Genomic DNA, 16,150 nt, shown 5'->3' with positions numbered 1-16,150 from the left:
GCAGCTACATTTTTTTATTTATGCCTACTATTCGAGTTAAAAATGTTATTTTTATAACGGTATTTTTACACCTTATCAGAACGTATCGATAATTGTAATTGGGAACGACAACCCCTCGTCACAATGTTGATGCAATTGTTGAGCTAGCCTTCACAATTAGTCGCAATCAATCGAGCAGAATGGCCTCATCCACAGGTCTCCTGGTGGTGTCCAACATCAAGCACCTTGGCAAATCCCTGCGCGCCATCGAGAAGTACGTGAATTCACTGTACATCCACCTAAATGTGACGGGGTCAACGTCCACGACGTCACCAGTGCCACCGCCTCCGGTCTGGGGTCGTCTAATCTCGCAGCTGTACGCCAACAGCAGCAGCTATGTGGGCAACCAGTTGGACCTGCGCGTCCTTGTCTCGCCCCTACGACCAGGTGCCAGTGGATCCTTGAAGTTGCGCCAGCCCGTCGACCTAATCTTCTCGGATGCACATCATCCTGAGCTGTGCGACAGGCTCCGGGCGGATCTTAACATCAGCAAGCCAACAATCTTCCTGGAGGACTCGGTCATCTCAGACTTAGGGGCCCAGCAGGATGACACCCAGCCGCCGAAGGTGTATCCCTCGGTTGTCCTGGGCGGGACATTCGATCGCATTCATCTGGGGCATAAGATATTCCTTACCCAGGCTGTACTGCGCACCTGCAAGCGCTTGGTTGTGGGCGTAACCACCTCCGCCATGACGAAGGGTAAGACGGGCATGAATTGGCAAAATAAAAAGCTTATCTTAACGGCCATTCTTATCGCTGTCTGCAGGAAAGACGCTACCGGACTTGATTTTGCCCGTGGAAGAGCGCATCGCCCGGCTAAGGGAGTTCCTAATGGACATAGATGGTACGCTGCAGTACGAGATTGTGCCCATCGATGATCCCTTTGGTCCCACGCAAGTGGATCCAGACCTGGACCTGATTGTGGTCAGTGCGGAGACGTTGCGAGGAGGGCAGAAGGTCAACGAGGTACGCTCGGCCAAGCAACTGCGCGAGCTGGAGATCTTTGTGATTGACATTGTTGAAAGCAACGTGCATGATGGCATCCACGAGACCAAGGTCAGCTCGAGTAACACACGCATCGATCTGCTGGGAACCCGCTGGAGAAGGCCGGAGCCACGACCACAGCTCCCGCCGCGCCCTTACATTATTGGACTCACTGGCGGCATCGCATCTGGCAAGAGCAAAATGGGCGAGAGATTGGCCAACATGGGCGCCCACGTCATCGACTGCGATAAAGTGGCGCACGATGTTTACGAACCGGGTCAGGTGTGCTACACCCGAATTGTGCAGCACTTCGGACAGGGTATTGTTTCAGCCGATGGCCGCATCGATCGGTCCAAGCTGGGACCCTTGGTGTTTGCCGATCCCAAGCAGTTGCAAGCACTTAACGGAATTGTCTGGCCGGAACTTATTGCGGAGGTTAACAGGCGGCTGGATGTACTGCGTTCCCAGGCTGACGTACCGCGTGTGGTGGTCCTGGAGGCAGCGGTGCTGCTGCGAGCGGGCTGGGAGACCAATTGCCATGAGGTGTGGTCCATGATTGTGCCACCGGAGGAGGCTGTGCGGCGAATTATTGAGCGCAACAAGCTGAGCGAGGAGGAGGCCCAAAAGCGACTGGCCAGTCAGGTGCCCAATTCGGAGATCGTGGCCAAGTCGCATGTGATATTCAGTTCGCAGTGGGATCACGAATTCACACAGAAACAGGCGGAGCGTGCGTGGAAAATGCTCACCAAGGAACTGGATTCTTGCCAGAGCAGCCTTTAACCCGATGGATATTTAGATTACCTTGTTGATCCTTATTTTGTATGATTCTTTATGCATTTGTTGTGTATTGTTTAGTTGTAAGTCCAAAGTTTAAAAGAAATGCTGCGACGTCATTGGGAAAATCGCTGAAAATTTCGATGGAATCCTAGTGGGTTACTTAGTGGCTCTCCCCCTTCTTGCCGGCCACTCTCTTGAAGTCGTTCATCTTGGTGGTCATGATGGGGGAACCGATGAAGCCGATATAGTCAATCTGCGTCACATCGCCACCTGACTGATTGTTCTTCACGAAGATTTGGATGTTCTGCACATTCTGGAACTTGACATAGCGCAGATTCACGGGCACTCCGCTCTCCAGCTCCTTCTGAGCCAGGCTGCAAAATGGGATTAACAATGAGAAGAGCTGAGCAGCCATAGAGAAGGGAATATCCACCTCAGGTCCTGCACACTGGTCATGGACTCGGCCATGTCAAAGTCAATGGTGCGGGGCTGGTTGATGAACAGCTTGACATCCTTGGGACCCAGGTGCGAAGGTGCCTTGAACTTCAGGGAGTGGATCTTTACGGCCTGATTAAAGGTAATGGACAGGATGAGCTGCTCATCGCAGTCGGACTGCAGGTAGCCACCGGCGGAGGCCAGGGCGTGCTTTAAGTTGTGGTCATCGGCTTCGTTGAGGCACTCGCACTCCTGCTTCGAGATAAAGGTGTTCAGTTCCATCTGTAGGAAGGATTAGGGATTATTTTTGGAACATTTCAAAATTTTGCACTATTTTACCAATCCCTGCCCGTAATCCTCGCCTCCCTCATCACCACCGGAGGTGCCGATGTGCTCCTGGATCTTGGCCTCGAGCCCATTAACGTCCGCACCCTGGATGCGATCGATCTTGGTCCTGTTTCTGTAGAAGATGAACGTTGGCATGGCCGAAACGCCCTGTCCAGCAGCCGTGTCCTGGCACTTGTCCACATCCACCTTCAGGAAAATGGCCTTGGGGTACTTTGTCGGAAACGTCTCGAAGATGGGCGCAATCCGCTGGCAGGGACCACACCAAGCAGCTGTGAAGTCCACCACAACCAATTGGATGCCCGCTTGGGCCAACTCCGCCTGGAAGTGGGATTCGTCGTTGATCACGCGCACGGACATGGTGACAGGTTTAGGTTTCTTCTAGTTGAGCTTTTGTTTCGGCAGCCGAATTAGATTTACGCAGGTAAATGGGATTATTAACGTGCGAATTTTTTTTGTTAAAGATGACTTGTAATATGCATTTAGTACAAATTCGTGCTCAGAAAAATACCGAATGCGGTATTCCAAAGGCGGTCACACTGCGATGGTATCGATATATCGAGCTCTTTGACTTCCTATTTTTAGAGTGACCATTAATATGTAACACAAAAAATACTGAAACTTATTACTTAAATTTTTATTGAAACATAAATATTAATACATAAATATACAATATGTTTAATTATGAAATATGCTCATTAGACATAGCTTAAAGTGTCATTCAAAATTCATTCAGCGTTTGCGACTAGCAATCTACGCCGTCACGCTCATCTTAAGTTTACCGCCTATTTGGCCAGGGTTGTCAAGGCGAATCAGCGGTCCCACCATCCACGCAACTGGAACTTTCGATACCTGCGCGGCGCCTGGCCACACTTTCATTACCTCGTGGTGTTTCAGTCGGTCGCATTTTCATTAAGTCGCCATTTTAAAATTATTATAGTCAAGTACAATGGCAGATGTGGAAAAGGAGCCCGAGAAGACCATCGCCGAGGATTTGGTGGTGACCAAGTACAAGTTGGCCGGTGAAATCGTCAACAGTGAGTATTCCTTGGCCGGAAACAGCGAACGCTGGCCGATTCCTGGAGTCGCTGCTACGTGGCGCTTACACAATGCACCGAATGCCGCTTTCCCTTGTGCGCCACGCGTTGGTTAATCCGCCTATTTCTGGACACCGTCTGCTCGTTTAATTATAGAAACCCTCAAGGCGGTAATTGGACTCTGCGTGGTTGATGCCTCCGTCCGGGAGATCTGCACCCAGGGTGACAATCAGCTCACCGAGGAGACCGGCAAAGTAAGTGGTGGCCACCTGGCGGTCATTGGCGCCAATTCTATGTCCAATGATTAAGACTTACACCTTTGAGGGTTTCCCTATGGCGAACCATGTGCTGTGCGGGCTGGGGATCACCTCGTGGTCGCCAGGCGCACGCGGGGATTTCAATGCTCCACGTGCCCGGCTTGTGTGCTCGCCAAAACGGTCCCGAGGATTTACAGATTATGAGATCTGAGGACACACCGCGCACTATCATTGATATATCATACAACGAACAAGCAATCTAATGCTTTTATCGATCTTTCACAAACAGGTATACAAAAAGGAGAAGGACCTGAAGAAGGGCATCGCCTTTCCCACCTGTCTGTCCGTCAACAACTGTGTCTGCCACTTCTCGCCAGCCAAAAATGATGCTGACTACACGTTAAAGGCCGGTGATGTGGTCAAAATGTAAGTTATATCTCTTATTCCACATATACCGCCACAAAATTCGTAACCATTCTTCTCTACAGTGATCTGGGAGCCCACATTGATGGTTTCATTGCCGTGGCCGCTCACACAATTGTGGTAGGCGCTACTGCAGATCAGAAGATCAGTGGTCGCCAGGCCGATGTCATCCTCGCCGCCTACTGGGCTGTCCAGGCTGCCTTGCGTTTGCTCAAGTCCGGCGCCAATGTGAGTCCTCCCTTACTTCTAAGTACTCCTCCGTTAATACCTGCAAGAAACGGATTGTCTGCCGCGATTTTCCAGCGACTGAACATCTCAACACTTGCATAGATCAACTGTGGCAGCTGGTAATTGCCCTGGCCCATTATTCAGGACTGGAGGCTTCTTGTCAGTTTGTCCACAAGGTTACTTCTTCTGCAGGCAACGGATTGACTGCGCTCGAACTTTGGCACAGCTCAGCTCAACACCTGCGGATAGAAAACGTGTCAATTTCGTGAACTGAACAAGTTCATTCCTTAGAAGTGTTCGGTCTTTAAAGTTGTCCACATCTCCAGAGTAAAGATAGGTCGGAATTGTAATTTGCAGGCAACGGATTGTCTGTTGCCTTAACTCGTGGCTCAGCACAGCTCAACGTCTGCAGAGATCAACAGTGTCGATTTCGTGAACTGAACAAGTTTAGATACTTGAAATGTTCGGTCTTTAAAGTTGTCCACAATCGCAATGATAATGCCGATTAGTTATTGTTATTTTGCGTTATCTTTAGTACGCTATAATATTTGATTAAGATTTGGCAATGGGAATGAAATGTTTTCTTTATCTCTGCGTTGAACTATTCCCATTTTATTTAATACTTAATGTTTATGTTTCAATCCTGTATCCTTACAGAACTACTCCCTCACCGATGCAGTGCAACAAATCAGCGAGTCGTACAAGTGCAAGCCCATTGAGGGCATGCTCAGTCACGAGCTAAAGCAGTTCAAAATTGACGGTGAGAAGACGATCATACAGAACCCCAGCGAGGCGCAGCGCAAGGAGCATGAGAAGTGCACCTTCGAAACGTACGAGGTTTATGCCATCGATGTTATCGTCAGCACCGGGGAAGGAGTGGTTAGTAATTCATCAATAGACACTACATCTCCACTAATTTGTTCAATGATTAAAAACACGCGCTTGAGGATGACTTGGCTGGAATGCGGTGTTTGTTGCGAGAGTGACTTGTTTGCTCGGCGTTTTTTTTTTTTTTTACTAAAATGCGGCACGTGCAGACACCAAGTTCCGGCTGGCTGTTGTCCGAAGATTGCAAGATTATGAGATCTGAGAACGCCAAATATAAGCTGGATCCTTATTCATCGCAGCTAGAACATTATTGCTAACATTATTCGTATTCGTTGCAGGGACGCGAGAAGGACACCAAGGTCTCCATTTACAAGAAGTCTGAGGAGAACTACATGCTCAAGATGAAGGCATCCCGTGCTCTGCTGGCAGAGGTGAAAACGAAGTACGGAAACATGCCATTCAACATCCGCAGCTTCGAGGAGGAGACCAAGGCCCGCATGGGAGTTGTTGAGTGCGTCGGCCACAAGATGATTGAGCCCTTCCAAGTGCTGTACGAGAAGCCATGTAAGTATGATGCGTATTATTCATCCTATTCCTATTATGCGAGTTGGCAGAACTTAATTCCGGACTTGGTACACCTTCGCGTGCTAAGTGCGGCCAGACATTTTGCCAGAACAAATCCCAGGCATTGACGTCTTCAGCAGTTGCCTCAGTGTGGCCTCTGTCTGAACATGGCACTGTCACAATCGTGTCCAATCTATTAACCTGTTTTCCTATACTTATTAAAGTAAATGCATTAATTAAGAGACTAAACTAGTTTGAGCAACCTTTATAAAGTTCGCATTTTAGCCGGAAGTCATAACAAAGTTAAACAAGCCATTTCCTTATCATTTCCATTACAGCCGAGATTGTGGCGCAGTTTAAGCACACGGTTCTGCTCATGCCCAACGGCGTCAACTTGGTCACCGGCATCCCATTCGAGGCGGAGAGTTATGTGAGCGAGTACAGTGTTGCGCAGGAGGAGCTCAAGGTAAGTTGCAAAAATTTCCTTGATTTCACGATGGGTACTCAACGAAATCCCAACTTTTTGCAGACTCTGCTCGCGCAGCCTTTGGGTCCCGTGAAGGGCAAGGGTAAGGGCAAGAAGGCAGCAGCTGGAGCGGCGACAAAGGTGGAAACGGCGCCGGCCGTGGAGACCAAGGCATAGGCCAGCCCGCTGATGATGATCCGCACCGCCAAGCCGACAACGGAAACACAATGTGAACAATTGCGCTGCCTACCGCTGCCGCTCCACAGATTTTTACTATCGAATTCGTTGCGTATTAGAGGACCCCTTTGACAACAGAACAGGACAGAAGAGAAGACGGCAACAATTTGAGGATACGTTTCCCCAAAAATCCTCCATCCATCAACAGGGCGGGCGGGCGGTCGGTCGGTCGGTCCCGCGCCAACTTTACCTCTTTATTTCCGTTACTATAAGCTGCCTTCGTTTATCGGTCTGTTCAACATCATCGCAACGAAAAAGCAAAGCAAGAACTGTCATCAAATTGTAACAATTTTAACGCTAAATGATCTTAAAATATAATTCAAGTGAAACGTTATTAACACTGCGTAGTAGGTATTAAATAAAATTAACATTTTCTATAAAACAGCCGGATAAATGCCAAACGATTTTTCATTTATGCACACTCTCCGCTGGCGCCCAATTCTAATTCGAATTCGATACGCTTCTCATTCTAATAAATGCACTTGAGAGTTGTGTTTATTTTATACGTTTAATTTAGTTTTGATGTTCACATTCACATTATACAATATGTAATTTAGATTTCTTGCGTTTTTTATTTTAAATTTTACAGTCTCATCTTTGAACTCTTGTATTACGAAAGTTGCAAGAATAACTTCGTTATGTAAAACGTCACTTAGTGCTGTGCCCACTTGGCCACCCCAGTTGTCCATCCCAGATCCAAGACCAGACCAATTCGATGCCGTTTACGGCGTCTTTGCCCAACTCGCTGACCTCTTCCCTTGCGCCAAACAAAATAAAGAACAACAAAAAACGCAATTGCTGCGGATGAAGTACAGAAAACACGAGCAGCACTTGCAGACGACAAAGATATGTGGCCGCTGTTTAAATGAGGATCTGGGATTTAATGGTCTGCCGTTGCTTACATACATGGTTTGGTGTACTTTTTTTTTTGTTATGATCGCCGCGACTGTTTCCTACTCGCCAGACTAATTATTGACATGCACATCCATCGGTGCGGAGGCGGTCACGTTGCTCGACTTCTCCGGAGAGTCCAGGTAGATCTTCAAGGCACGTTCCCGGCGCTGCGCATACCGCGTGGTGGACACGCAGCCCACCCGATCCAGTCGTGCTTTCTCCTTGACGTTCATCAGGCGTCGCTCCTCCAGCGTCAGCTCTCGCGCAGGTACCGTCCTATCTCTGTTGAATTCATTAGTTAGTCTAGGAACTTAATATACCACTGCCACTTGCTCCACGCTTACTTGTACAGGTAGATGTTTCCTGTCTGTGTGCTATTAAGCGGATATTTGTCCAGGGTGGTGGGCACGGAGTACCAACTGCTGGACTCGTTAATGCTTAACGCTGATATGCTTGTGCAGGGGAAGTTGCTGTTCAACTGCAGAAAAGACCAATGCAATTTAGATCAATATACACAGTGGAACGCAATTTTACGAACCTTCATATAGCTCAGTTTGTCTATTGTAATGTCGCTGATCTGTGATAATGAAAGTCTGATTTCGCTGTCCTCTGCAAAAGATACGAGTTCGATTTACTGCTTACAGGCCAATATACAGATTAAACTTACGGTCCAAAGTGATTTCTTGGAACTTTCCAAACTCAAGTTTATCCGGACACCACCGCCTTACAAATAAAGTCAGAGAATCGTCCTTGGGCTGCGGGTTCACTCCCTCCTCGCACTCTTGCACAATGAACTGAAATGGTGTGATATACATTCAAGTTAAGTTTTTTTCTTATCACAGAGACAGGGGAACCCACCTCCGCTGCGATGCTGGAGCGCATGTCGCAGTAGAGCGTTTCATCGTCGGACAGAATCTTGATGGGAATACGTCCGCCCTTCAGCCAGATGCGACAGTTTTGCACAGACAGTGTGGCGTACTTGGCGTCTATGCGATGCAGCTTGGCCACCAGTTCTTTCTTGGCCTGCTCCGCCGTGGTGTTGGCATTGTAGACCCACTCGCATACGCAAGGCAGTTTGGACGTTTCGTTATCAATGTCCGCCAGTCGCAGAAAGTGAATCTTGGCCTTGAACTCGTCCGCCTCCAGCGTCTTACCCAACTCAACCGTCAGGGTTTCGCCTTCTATGAGATGTACCAACGAGTTGTTCTGGTTGTTCGACAGATTATTATCGTGCTTCCGCTGCAGTTTAAAGTGGGCGGCGGGCACTTGGATCAGCTGCTCGATGTGTTTCTTAAAGGCCCCCATTCGCATGTGTGTGCCCACCAGCAGCTTATAGGCACGCGTGGGCTTACGCAGCTGAGCCTCTTCGTCGGACTGGTGATCAGAACTGGAACCGGTGCCAACCACATCCACGCACTCGACCTTTGTAGCGTAGAAGAAGTGGTTGGTGCTGGTGGGCAGGAGCAGGGGATCCACCACATCGGCCGCCGCATAACTGCCGTTTCCATTGCAGTAGGCATGAACGCGCATCATGGCATCGTGTGAGGCTGCTTCGTCCTCCGGACTAGACAGCTGCGGCGAGTGACTGGTCGAACTGACTTGGCTGTCGCCTCCACCGCGATGTGCAATGTTGTCCGTCTCCACCAGAGTTCGGTCTCCGTCGCTCAGACTGCTGTCCTCCGAGTTGGACTCGTGGCCGTGGCTGGGACTGGGTTGGGACATGGGTTCCAATATATCTCGCTTGTAGCGCCTCCAATCGCAGTCGTTGCTGGATGACATGTGACCAGGTGCCACGCCATTCATCATTGCAGCATCCACTACATCACCTCCGCTGGCGCACTGAAAGGACCGCCAAAAATTAAACTTTGTTATAAACCAGCTGTTGTAAAACCTACCTCGTTTGACTCAACGGTGGGCACACCCAGCATCTCAAGGGTGGCGGCGTCCGTGTTGGGCACGTTCAAGTAGAAGTATGTTATGGACTTAAACTGGGTGTTGGCCATGTTCTGGAGGTGTTGAAGGGCCTCCGGCGACGGATGGGGATCGTAGGCCACGAAAGCCTTCGGCACCGTGCCGCGCACCGTGGCGAGTAGGAACTGCTGCTCGCTAATGTGCAAACGGAGGGCGATCGAGTGGCGAAGGACGTCGCTGGCTTCCCGCTCCCGCGCTGCTGAGTAAACCAGGAAGGGACCGTCCATCGCCATGGTCGATAGATCTACCTTAAACACATACCACGTAATGCCGTCCGGCGGATAGACCTCAAACTCTTGGTCCTCAGCCCGGTACTCCAGCAGGAAGTCCAGACTGTAGTTCTGAGCCGCGCGCAGTTCGGTCAAAGCTGGGTCTGTGCAACTCTCCAGGGACTGGATAATCGTATCCATCGAGGAGTTGTAAGCCACCAAGCGACAGCGGGAAAGCGGCGCGAACTGTTCCACATTCAACATCTCATAGGCCGACATGAGAACCAGGTTGATGTTGAAACTCTGCGATACGTACACTCTCGTAATCTTCATCTTTTTCAGGGAGGGATTATAGAAGTAGACGCGTGGCTTGTACAAATCCGGTAGAGCCAAGTCCGTAACCGTGATATGCCTGCCCAGGCGGGACACGCGCGTCTCCTCCTCCGAGTGCAGCTTTGGTAGCAACGTTTTGATGTGCTCAGGAAAGTCGGCCACCTTGGCGACCAGCTCGTTTCTTTTGGCATCCACCTGCCGGTACATCAACATGTATGCATTGGTGCTGGAGGTGTAGGCACTGGAGTAATAGCTCCCGTTGGGTCCGCCAAACGAACGTTGGATGTCCTCTTGGGTGATCTACGGATAGATAGTCGTTCAATATTTTCATAAGTTATTAATGCATTGCAAACACCTACACTAGTCACGTTCTGATCGTTAAAACAGAACCACTCGTTGTTGTCGAAGTCCTTAATATAAGCATAGTAGTGGCCACCGGAAGCGCTGCCCGAATGGATCATGATGGCGAACAGTTCGTAGATATACGGACCGGATCCCTGCTTTGCGCTCTTGCTGGTGCTGCTGCTCATGTCGATGCCCTCATCCTCGTCGTTCAGATCGTTTTCGTGCTGACTAGAGCTCGCTGTGGTCACCACGCCGCTGCTCAAATTATCGTCCTCCATGGCGGATCCACTATCCGCCGTGCTGCAATCGTCCACGGTGCCGTTGAGCTGAGAGTTTTGCTCACCGCTGTTTCCACTTCGGTTAATGAACGTGTTCAGGTTGAGCGTCTGAGGGAAGGTCACTCTGAAATAGAGGGCGAGAATAGAATTAAATTTTTGTGGATTATGGATTATTGCAAAGAGACTAACCTGTCGTTTAATTTGATGCGGTGCATGGTCTGGTAGTCAAAGTCGAAGCGTTTAAGGTGCAGCGTGAGGATGTAGGGAAAGGACTTAAAGTGCAGTCCCTTGTGAGCGTCGCATTTCTTTTTGCACTTCTCACACAGATACTGGTTATTGCCATCGAGCGTTTCTGGCTGGACGAAGGCGCGCAGAGCTTCCTCGATGCTGCCGTATGCGGAGCTGCTTCCAAAGGGCCGCACAGGGAGCGGGATATCTAGGAAGGTGTCCTCGCGCGTCTTCTCAGTATTGCACTCCAAGCACTTGACGTAATCGTTCATCTTGCCCTCGTACAGGTTAGAGATGAGATTTGCCTGCTTAGTGTTCTTGAATTTGTGCTCCAGAGCGTCGAACATAACTCGGCACAGTTCCTGGATATCGTGCTGCTGCCAGGCCTCCGTCGAGTCCCACCCAAAGCTGCGGGTCAGGTCAGTGGTTTCTACCGCCGTTTTGGGCGAGGTCTGCAAGTTGAGGAAGAGCTTTTGCAGTTGGTATGGTATGTTCTTGGCCTCGTTGTCATTGTCGAACTCCCAGCGGTACAGAGCATTTCTGAACTCGGGTGTCATAAAGAGTGCCTGCAGCAAGCTGTTTAGATAGCAGGTCATAGCTTGGTTGACCAAACCAACATATCCCCTGGGACCCACGCTCGTTTGCCGTGCCTCTGCCTCAGTTTCTGTGGTGGCTGAGGACACGAAGTCCGCAGCCGGTGTATTGACTCTCTCCCATGATCTCTGCCATGCATCGCCTCCATACTTGCGACGATAGAAGTTTGACAGAGCCGGGTACGTACCATCGTCTGTTCCAGTTGTAGATGGGTCTGCCACTCCGGTCCCACCCTCGGCGTCCGAGTCACCGGTCGGAGCTCCGTAATCGTATCCAGGTCCCAACATTGTCGGACTAGCAGATGCTCCTAGTGCCAGGTCGTCGTCCGACAATTGTTCAGCATCTGAGATGAAAAGATCTGAAGGAGCATCGTCCACCGGTGAGATTAGGTTTCTACCTTGTGGATACAGCTGCAGTTGCTCAGAGAGCTGTTGCTTGCTTAGAGTGTCTACGGGTTCGCAGTCCAACTCTTTGATGGGTGATGCCGGCTTAATTGGACTCAGCAACTCTAGGGCCGGCTTGGAGGTGACCTTGGCCGTTTTTTTGGCCACAGGACTCTCAGAAGAAGGGTTTTTAGAGCTTATCTCTGTAGACAGCTCGGGGCATTCTTCAGGGCTAGCCCTGGGAGCTTTTTCCAAACCGGGCTTGGAGATCTGTGCTTCAGTGGTCTTGATCTTGGACGTCTTTTCGGGACTTGATTCCGAACTGATGCTGGTCTTGGCCAAAGAGTCCTCACTCGTCGTTTTTGTCTTGCTTGAAGAGGAAGCTCCCGAAGCTGGCTTCTTTTTCGTTTTCTCGCCAACTACGCGTTTCTTCTTCTCGCCGGTGGCAGGACTCTTGGCCTTCTCGCCGTCCGACTTCATAACCTTTTTAACTATCACTCTTTTAATGGGTAACTCAAAGCGTTTGGTCACGTCGCCATCCCAACTGTCGGAGGGCAGCAGGATCAAGTGATTCTTCAGCTGGGGCTCAAATCCAGCCACTTCGTACATCAGCTGAGATTCCAGGGCATTCAGATTGACCTAAAGAAGAAGGGTTTCCATTAGCATTTTATTAGAACCTCTATATGTGCAGATCTTTTTACCAGATCCTTGTTATCGTGTGGCTGCAGCAACAGCTCGAACTTTCCGTACGAGAACTGCGTGCCGATAAGGTCAATCACGCGTTTCACCGTGAAGTGGGAGCGGACCACTACGTTGATCTTCTTTTGCTCCGAGCCGGGTGTCTGGTCAAAGACCGAGACGGTGCACTGCTCGCTCTCCTTGTCCGTCATGGCCAGGCTCCGGAATAATCAAGTGATGGTGGAGAAAACCCTGCAAATAGATTGTAAGCGAAACGTTGGCTTTACTTATGAATTTTGTCTGGAGTTTCCTTTTTTTTAATTTCCTTATTTTAGAATTAACAAGGTGACACGACACCTTTGACACCAAGTTCCTGGACATGACGATGCTTCTTGCCCCATAGTAAATAAGGAAGAGATGCCCAGCCCCAAATTACTGCGAAATCTTCTTGTTTTCGACCCCATTCGCGAATAAAGCGGCAGAAACCAAGAAGATTCCGTCCGCCTCCCGCAGCCGCAGATATTGACGTGCTCCGGGTTTGCTTTTCGCGCCTTATTTGTACGGGCCAGCACCAGTTGCCGTATACATATATATAGATAGATATACACATATAGCACGTACACCCAATCGAGCATCGACTGCCCCCCGAAATCGACGTCGTGACTAACGCGCAGCGGAATTTCGTAAACAACCGACCATCAGTTGCCTCCGGAGGATGCTACGGGAATTATTATTTGCCTCCAATGGGCTACCAACGTCATCATCATCATCATGACCATAGCTATCACCGTCGGGCGTACCGAATGCATAAATTTCAGTGCAAATGTCGCTCCATGTTTCAGCTGGCTTTCTTTGTGGCTCCCCGCAAGACTCTGTAACGGAAGTGGTGGCTATTATACGAACGAATATCTGGCGCCTCCAATTCGGCAGTGCGCATATTGCAAGTGGGCGGTGGACATATCCATATGTACAAATTTATACTTATCGGATATAAGCGAGAAACTGCGAATTATTCTAGAAACATTTGTAGAACTCGACAGATTTAAGGAAAGCAGATGCTGAATATTAGGCGAAAAGCGATTGATCTACTCCAAAATATGCAGTCAAAAAAAGCATCGATTCGCCTGTCAATTGTATCTAAAATTAAACTATCTTGGCAATAATTTCTATCGATTCGTATTGCTCAGCATTTAATTGAGTGTCGCAAGCAATTGCGGCCGGGGTATTTGCAATGTTTTTCCAATTCGCTGCACCGAAATAACCACAAAACAGACAGCCAGCCAGCCAAGATATTTTGGGTCTCCTCCGAATGGAGGATGCACATCCACGGTGCGCGATGTGAATGCGCTGCAGTTGGCCGTTCAAACACATGTTGGATGGTCCAAACACAAACCGCATTGCCCGGCAAGGGAGCGAGTGAGATGGGGATCCAAAAATGCTAATACACGTCGGCCAGCACAAAATCAAAATAAGATGCTGCTAAAAATAAAAACTGTCGGCGGCGACACAACGACACATCGGAGCGGTCGGAAAAAGCACACAGGCGAGTGGAGGAGCAAGATATAAGACAGCTTTGGGAGCTTCTTGAATACGCGTATATCGGGCTATTTGTGAATGCGAAGGTTTTTGAGATATTCAGAGATTCAGAGAAGCGCACAGACTGGTCGAATGTGTCTATCCTATTCATCAGAATGGTCAGGCACTTTCAACACATTGGCCCCATCCATCCCACTCAATATTTACATGATGACGATGATCTTTTGGTCAATGTTTGTGTTGGTCGGGTATTACAGAAACCGATATCGCGAGTTATCTATGCTATATACACGAACCAAAGGGGGACGGCGGGAGGGGCACATTCATGCTCGCATATATTTGTGCTATTTTTGAACTATTTCGGTACTGCGAAATCTATGTGATCTACAAAAGCCATGAGATGACTGAGATATGACTGCTGCTGGGTGCCGGAAATTGTAGGATTCTCGATTCCCGATCATATAATGCATTCTCGAACACAAAATCTCCATTACGAAATGCTTTCTATTCTTAGGCGTCGCACAACTTTAATTGGAGCTTCCAATGTTGTGTGAATAAGTGTGTACATATCCGTGGTCTATATATGCAACGGATTTTGGTGAGTTTTACCGTCTGTGTCTGATCTGAGTGTGCCGAAATCTTTCCGAACTAGAAGACCGCACCGTCAACGCACGGCATAGTTCACGCGTGTACTGGCCGCTTAGGATGCCGATGCCGATTCCGATTGCGATCCGAAGATCCACCACCCGATCTGGCGCCCGATCTTTGGCGAAGCGAGCTACGTGCTAAGTTCTCGACGGGTTGCACTATAAAAATGAGACATGGTTGAAACAGTTTACTTATCTGGCTTACTCTTCGATAGGAAAACATTACTTTTATATAGCCTCTATAGCTTCGGGATGCGATAAGAAATATATACCAACACTCTACGAACTTGAATAAAGATTGCAACATCACCCAAGCCACTAGTTCTAAACAAATAACAGGATAATGGGGAGTAATGTAAGCAATTGACTGGGTTGCACTTTGTGCAGTTGCCTTTTGCGAATATCAATGACCACTCACGAGTTGCAACTGATAACGATTATCGCCGCACAATGCAGTGGGTGGGTATTTCACTAGGGGGGAACGTTTGGGTCCCGAGAACCTAGACGGATTACTCAATGAATATAGGCGATATGTTTGGGTTTACAGCGAAAGTGCTATTAATGTCGACCGTTTGCTCTCTTCGATGTGCCAGCTCTCTATTTGCGGGAATGAATGACTATTTTTATGGGTCTGCCGTCGCTGCTACAATGCTGCATTGCTGCAGTGGGACATCCTTTGAACAGGCGCCATGCCAAAGGATATTCTTTGCGGAGGGGGTGGGGGCAAGGGTTAAGGGTCACATTCGTTTGCGCAATACTTCCAGCGATGGGGAGGTGAACGGTGGGCGGGGCGATCGGTCAAGGCTTTGACAGTGGAACGTGACACGCATATGTCGACCGGAGTTTGTCCCAAAAAGTGGCCCCAAATGGATGTCCTTCGCGCTGGCAAATTAGTCCTTAGCGAGGCGCGTCCATATGTCGCAAAAATTCGTGGGGCGCCTTGTTTTCTTCTCTCTGTGTGTGTGCATGTGTGTGTACCTCCGTCTCACTCACCTAAAGTGTGTGTGTGTGTGTATGGAAATACTGCGGTATACGGCTGCGTTTGTGGTTAGTGTGGGTTGCGGCTCTGCTCGCCCGATGATCCTGCTGCTCCGGTCCTAATCCCGACCTGCTTGGCTGCTCCTGCGTCCTGACTGCGCTCGAAATTCGCTTACAACGAGCCTCGACGGGTCATTTTTACAATTGTTTTTTGTTGCTCCGTTCGGCTGTTTTGCCAGACTTGCTCGTTTCAGTGTGACTGCACGGCGCTGACTGCAAAATACTAAACGCCTTGAAGCGGCAATGGCCAAGTCTGCGTCCTACGGCCACACTGGCAGGGCTTAAAAAACTTCTTTATTTTAACTTTCAGTTACATTTCTGAATTACTTATAAGTTGGCTTGAATATTACACTAAGAATTCAAATAAATTGTTATAATTAAAATGTTAGTTTTTAA

At 49.0% G+C, this 16,150-nt stretch overlaps 4 protein-coding genes across 6 annotated transcripts; 2 read left to right on the top strand and 2 right to left on the bottom strand.

Moving 5' to 3' along the window:
• Positions 1-71: 71 nt before the first annotated feature.
• On the top strand, positions 72-1,925 carry LOC6739617 (bifunctional coenzyme A synthase). The gene is made up of 2 exons (XM_016174315.3): positions 72-738; positions 806-1,925. The coding sequence occupies exons 1-2, from the start codon at positions 180-182 to the stop codon at positions 1,801-1,803; spliced, it is 1,557 nt and encodes a 518-aa protein (XP_016030560.1). The 5' UTR covers positions 72-179; the 3' UTR covers positions 1,804-1,925.
• Positions 1,836-3,116, bottom strand: LOC6736914 (thioredoxin-like protein 1). Its single transcript, XM_016170908.3, has 3 exons — positions 2,575-3,116; positions 2,234-2,517; positions 1,836-2,174 (listed from the first exon to the last, which is right to left on the bottom strand). Exons 1-3 carry the CDS (start codon positions 2,938-2,940, stop codon positions 1,961-1,963), a joined length of 864 nt encoding a protein of 287 aa, XP_016030559.1. The 5' UTR covers positions 2,941-3,116; the 3' UTR covers positions 1,836-1,960.
• Positions 3,117-3,286: 170 nt separating this feature from the next.
• Positions 3,287-7,014, top strand: LOC6736908 (proliferation-associated protein 2G4). The gene is made up of 8 exons (XM_002083724.3): positions 3,287-3,617; positions 3,774-3,871; positions 4,164-4,300; positions 4,363-4,525; positions 5,183-5,404; positions 5,692-5,917; positions 6,256-6,383; positions 6,447-7,014. The coding sequence occupies exons 1-8, from the start codon at positions 3,530-3,532 to the stop codon at positions 6,558-6,560; spliced, it is 1,176 nt and encodes a 391-aa protein (XP_002083760.1). The 5' UTR covers positions 3,287-3,529; the 3' UTR covers positions 6,561-7,014.
• A 466-nt stretch (positions 7,015-7,480) lies between these two features.
• On the bottom strand, positions 7,481-15,990 carry LOC6736907 (ubiquitin carboxyl-terminal hydrolase 47). 3 transcript variants are annotated; one of them, XM_016170906.3, is made up of 11 exons: positions 15,710-15,990; positions 12,557-12,785; positions 11,870-12,494; positions 10,840-11,815; positions 10,387-10,774; positions 9,410-10,327; positions 8,373-9,353; positions 8,182-8,308; positions 8,053-8,123; positions 7,859-7,992; positions 7,481-7,796 (listed from the first exon to the last, which is right to left on the bottom strand). In XM_016170906.3, exons 2-11 carry the CDS (start codon positions 12,743-12,745, stop codon positions 7,586-7,588), a joined length of 4,620 nt encoding a protein of 1,539 aa, XP_016030557.1. In that variant the 5' UTR covers positions 12,746-12,785; positions 15,710-15,990; the 3' UTR covers positions 7,481-7,585. The 3 variants fall into 3 exon arrangements, with proteins under 3 accessions (XP_016030557.1, XP_016030556.1, XP_016030555.1); XM_016170905.3 differs by having other exon boundaries at positions 10,840-12,494; XM_016170904.3 differs by lacking the exon at positions 15,710-15,990 and adding an exon at positions 14,679-14,813 and having other exon boundaries at positions 10,840-12,494.
• Between the last annotated feature and the right edge of the window lie 160 nt (positions 15,991-16,150).

This window comes from Drosophila simulans, chromosome 3L, assembly GCF_016746395.2.
Source record: "Drosophila simulans strain w501 chromosome 3L, Prin_Dsim_3.1, whole genome shotgun sequence".
Taxonomy (NCBI): domain Eukaryota; kingdom Metazoa; phylum Arthropoda; class Insecta; order Diptera; family Drosophilidae; genus Drosophila; species Drosophila simulans.
The sequence above is the reverse complement of the archived record's forward strand: the minus strand, read 5'-3'. Positions and strand labels throughout refer to the sequence as shown.

What these genes read in the sequence shown, in the direction of transcription:
- LOC6736908 (XM_002083724.3), top strand. Translation starts at nt 3,530, where the DNA reads ATGGCAGATGTGGAAAAGGAGCCCGAGAAGACCATCGCCGAGGATTTG. An exon ending in GGCCGGTGAAATCGTCAACA is followed by an intron (nt 3,618 to 3,773) that starts GTGAGTATTCCT and finishes GTTTAATTATAG; the next exon opens with AAACCCTCAAGGCGGTAATT. An exon ending in TGCTCAAGTCCGGCGCCAAT is followed by an intron (nt 4,526 to 5,182) that starts GTGAGTCCTCCC and finishes GTATCCTTACAG; the next exon opens with AACTACTCCCTCACCGATGC.
- LOC6736914 (XM_016170908.3), bottom strand. Translation starts at nt 2,940, where the DNA reads ATGTCCGTGCGCGTGATCAACGACGAATCCCACTTCCAGGCGGAGTTG. An exon ending in AGGATTACGGGCAGGGATTG is followed by an intron (nt 2,518 to 2,574) that starts GTAAAATAGTGC and finishes TCCTTCCTACAG; the next exon opens with ATGGAACTGAACACCTTTAT. An exon ending in ACCAGTGTGCAGGACCTGAG is followed by an intron (nt 2,175 to 2,233) that starts GTGGATATTCCC and finishes CCCATTTTGCAG; the next exon opens with CCTGGCTCAGAAGGAGCTGG.
- LOC6736907 (XM_016170905.3), bottom strand. Translation starts at nt 12,745, where the DNA reads ATGACGGACAAGGAGAGCGAGCAGTGCACCGTCTCGGTCTTTGACCAG. An exon ending in GCTCCAGCATCGCAGCGGAG is followed by an intron (nt 8,309 to 8,372) that starts GTGGGTTCCCCT and finishes ACACCATTTCAG; the next exon opens with TTCATTGTGCAAGAGTGCGA. An exon ending in ACAAACTGAGCTATATGAAG is followed by an intron (nt 7,993 to 8,052) that starts GTTCGTAAAATT and finishes TCTTTTCTGCAG; the next exon opens with TTGAACAGCAACTTCCCCTG.
- LOC6739617 (XM_016174315.3), top strand. Translation starts at nt 180, where the DNA reads ATGGCCTCATCCACAGGTCTCCTGGTGGTGTCCAACATCAAGCACCTT. An exon ending in CACCTCCGCCATGACGAAGG is followed by an intron (nt 739 to 805) that starts GTAAGACGGGCA and finishes CGCTGTCTGCAG; the next exon opens with GAAAGACGCTACCGGACTTG.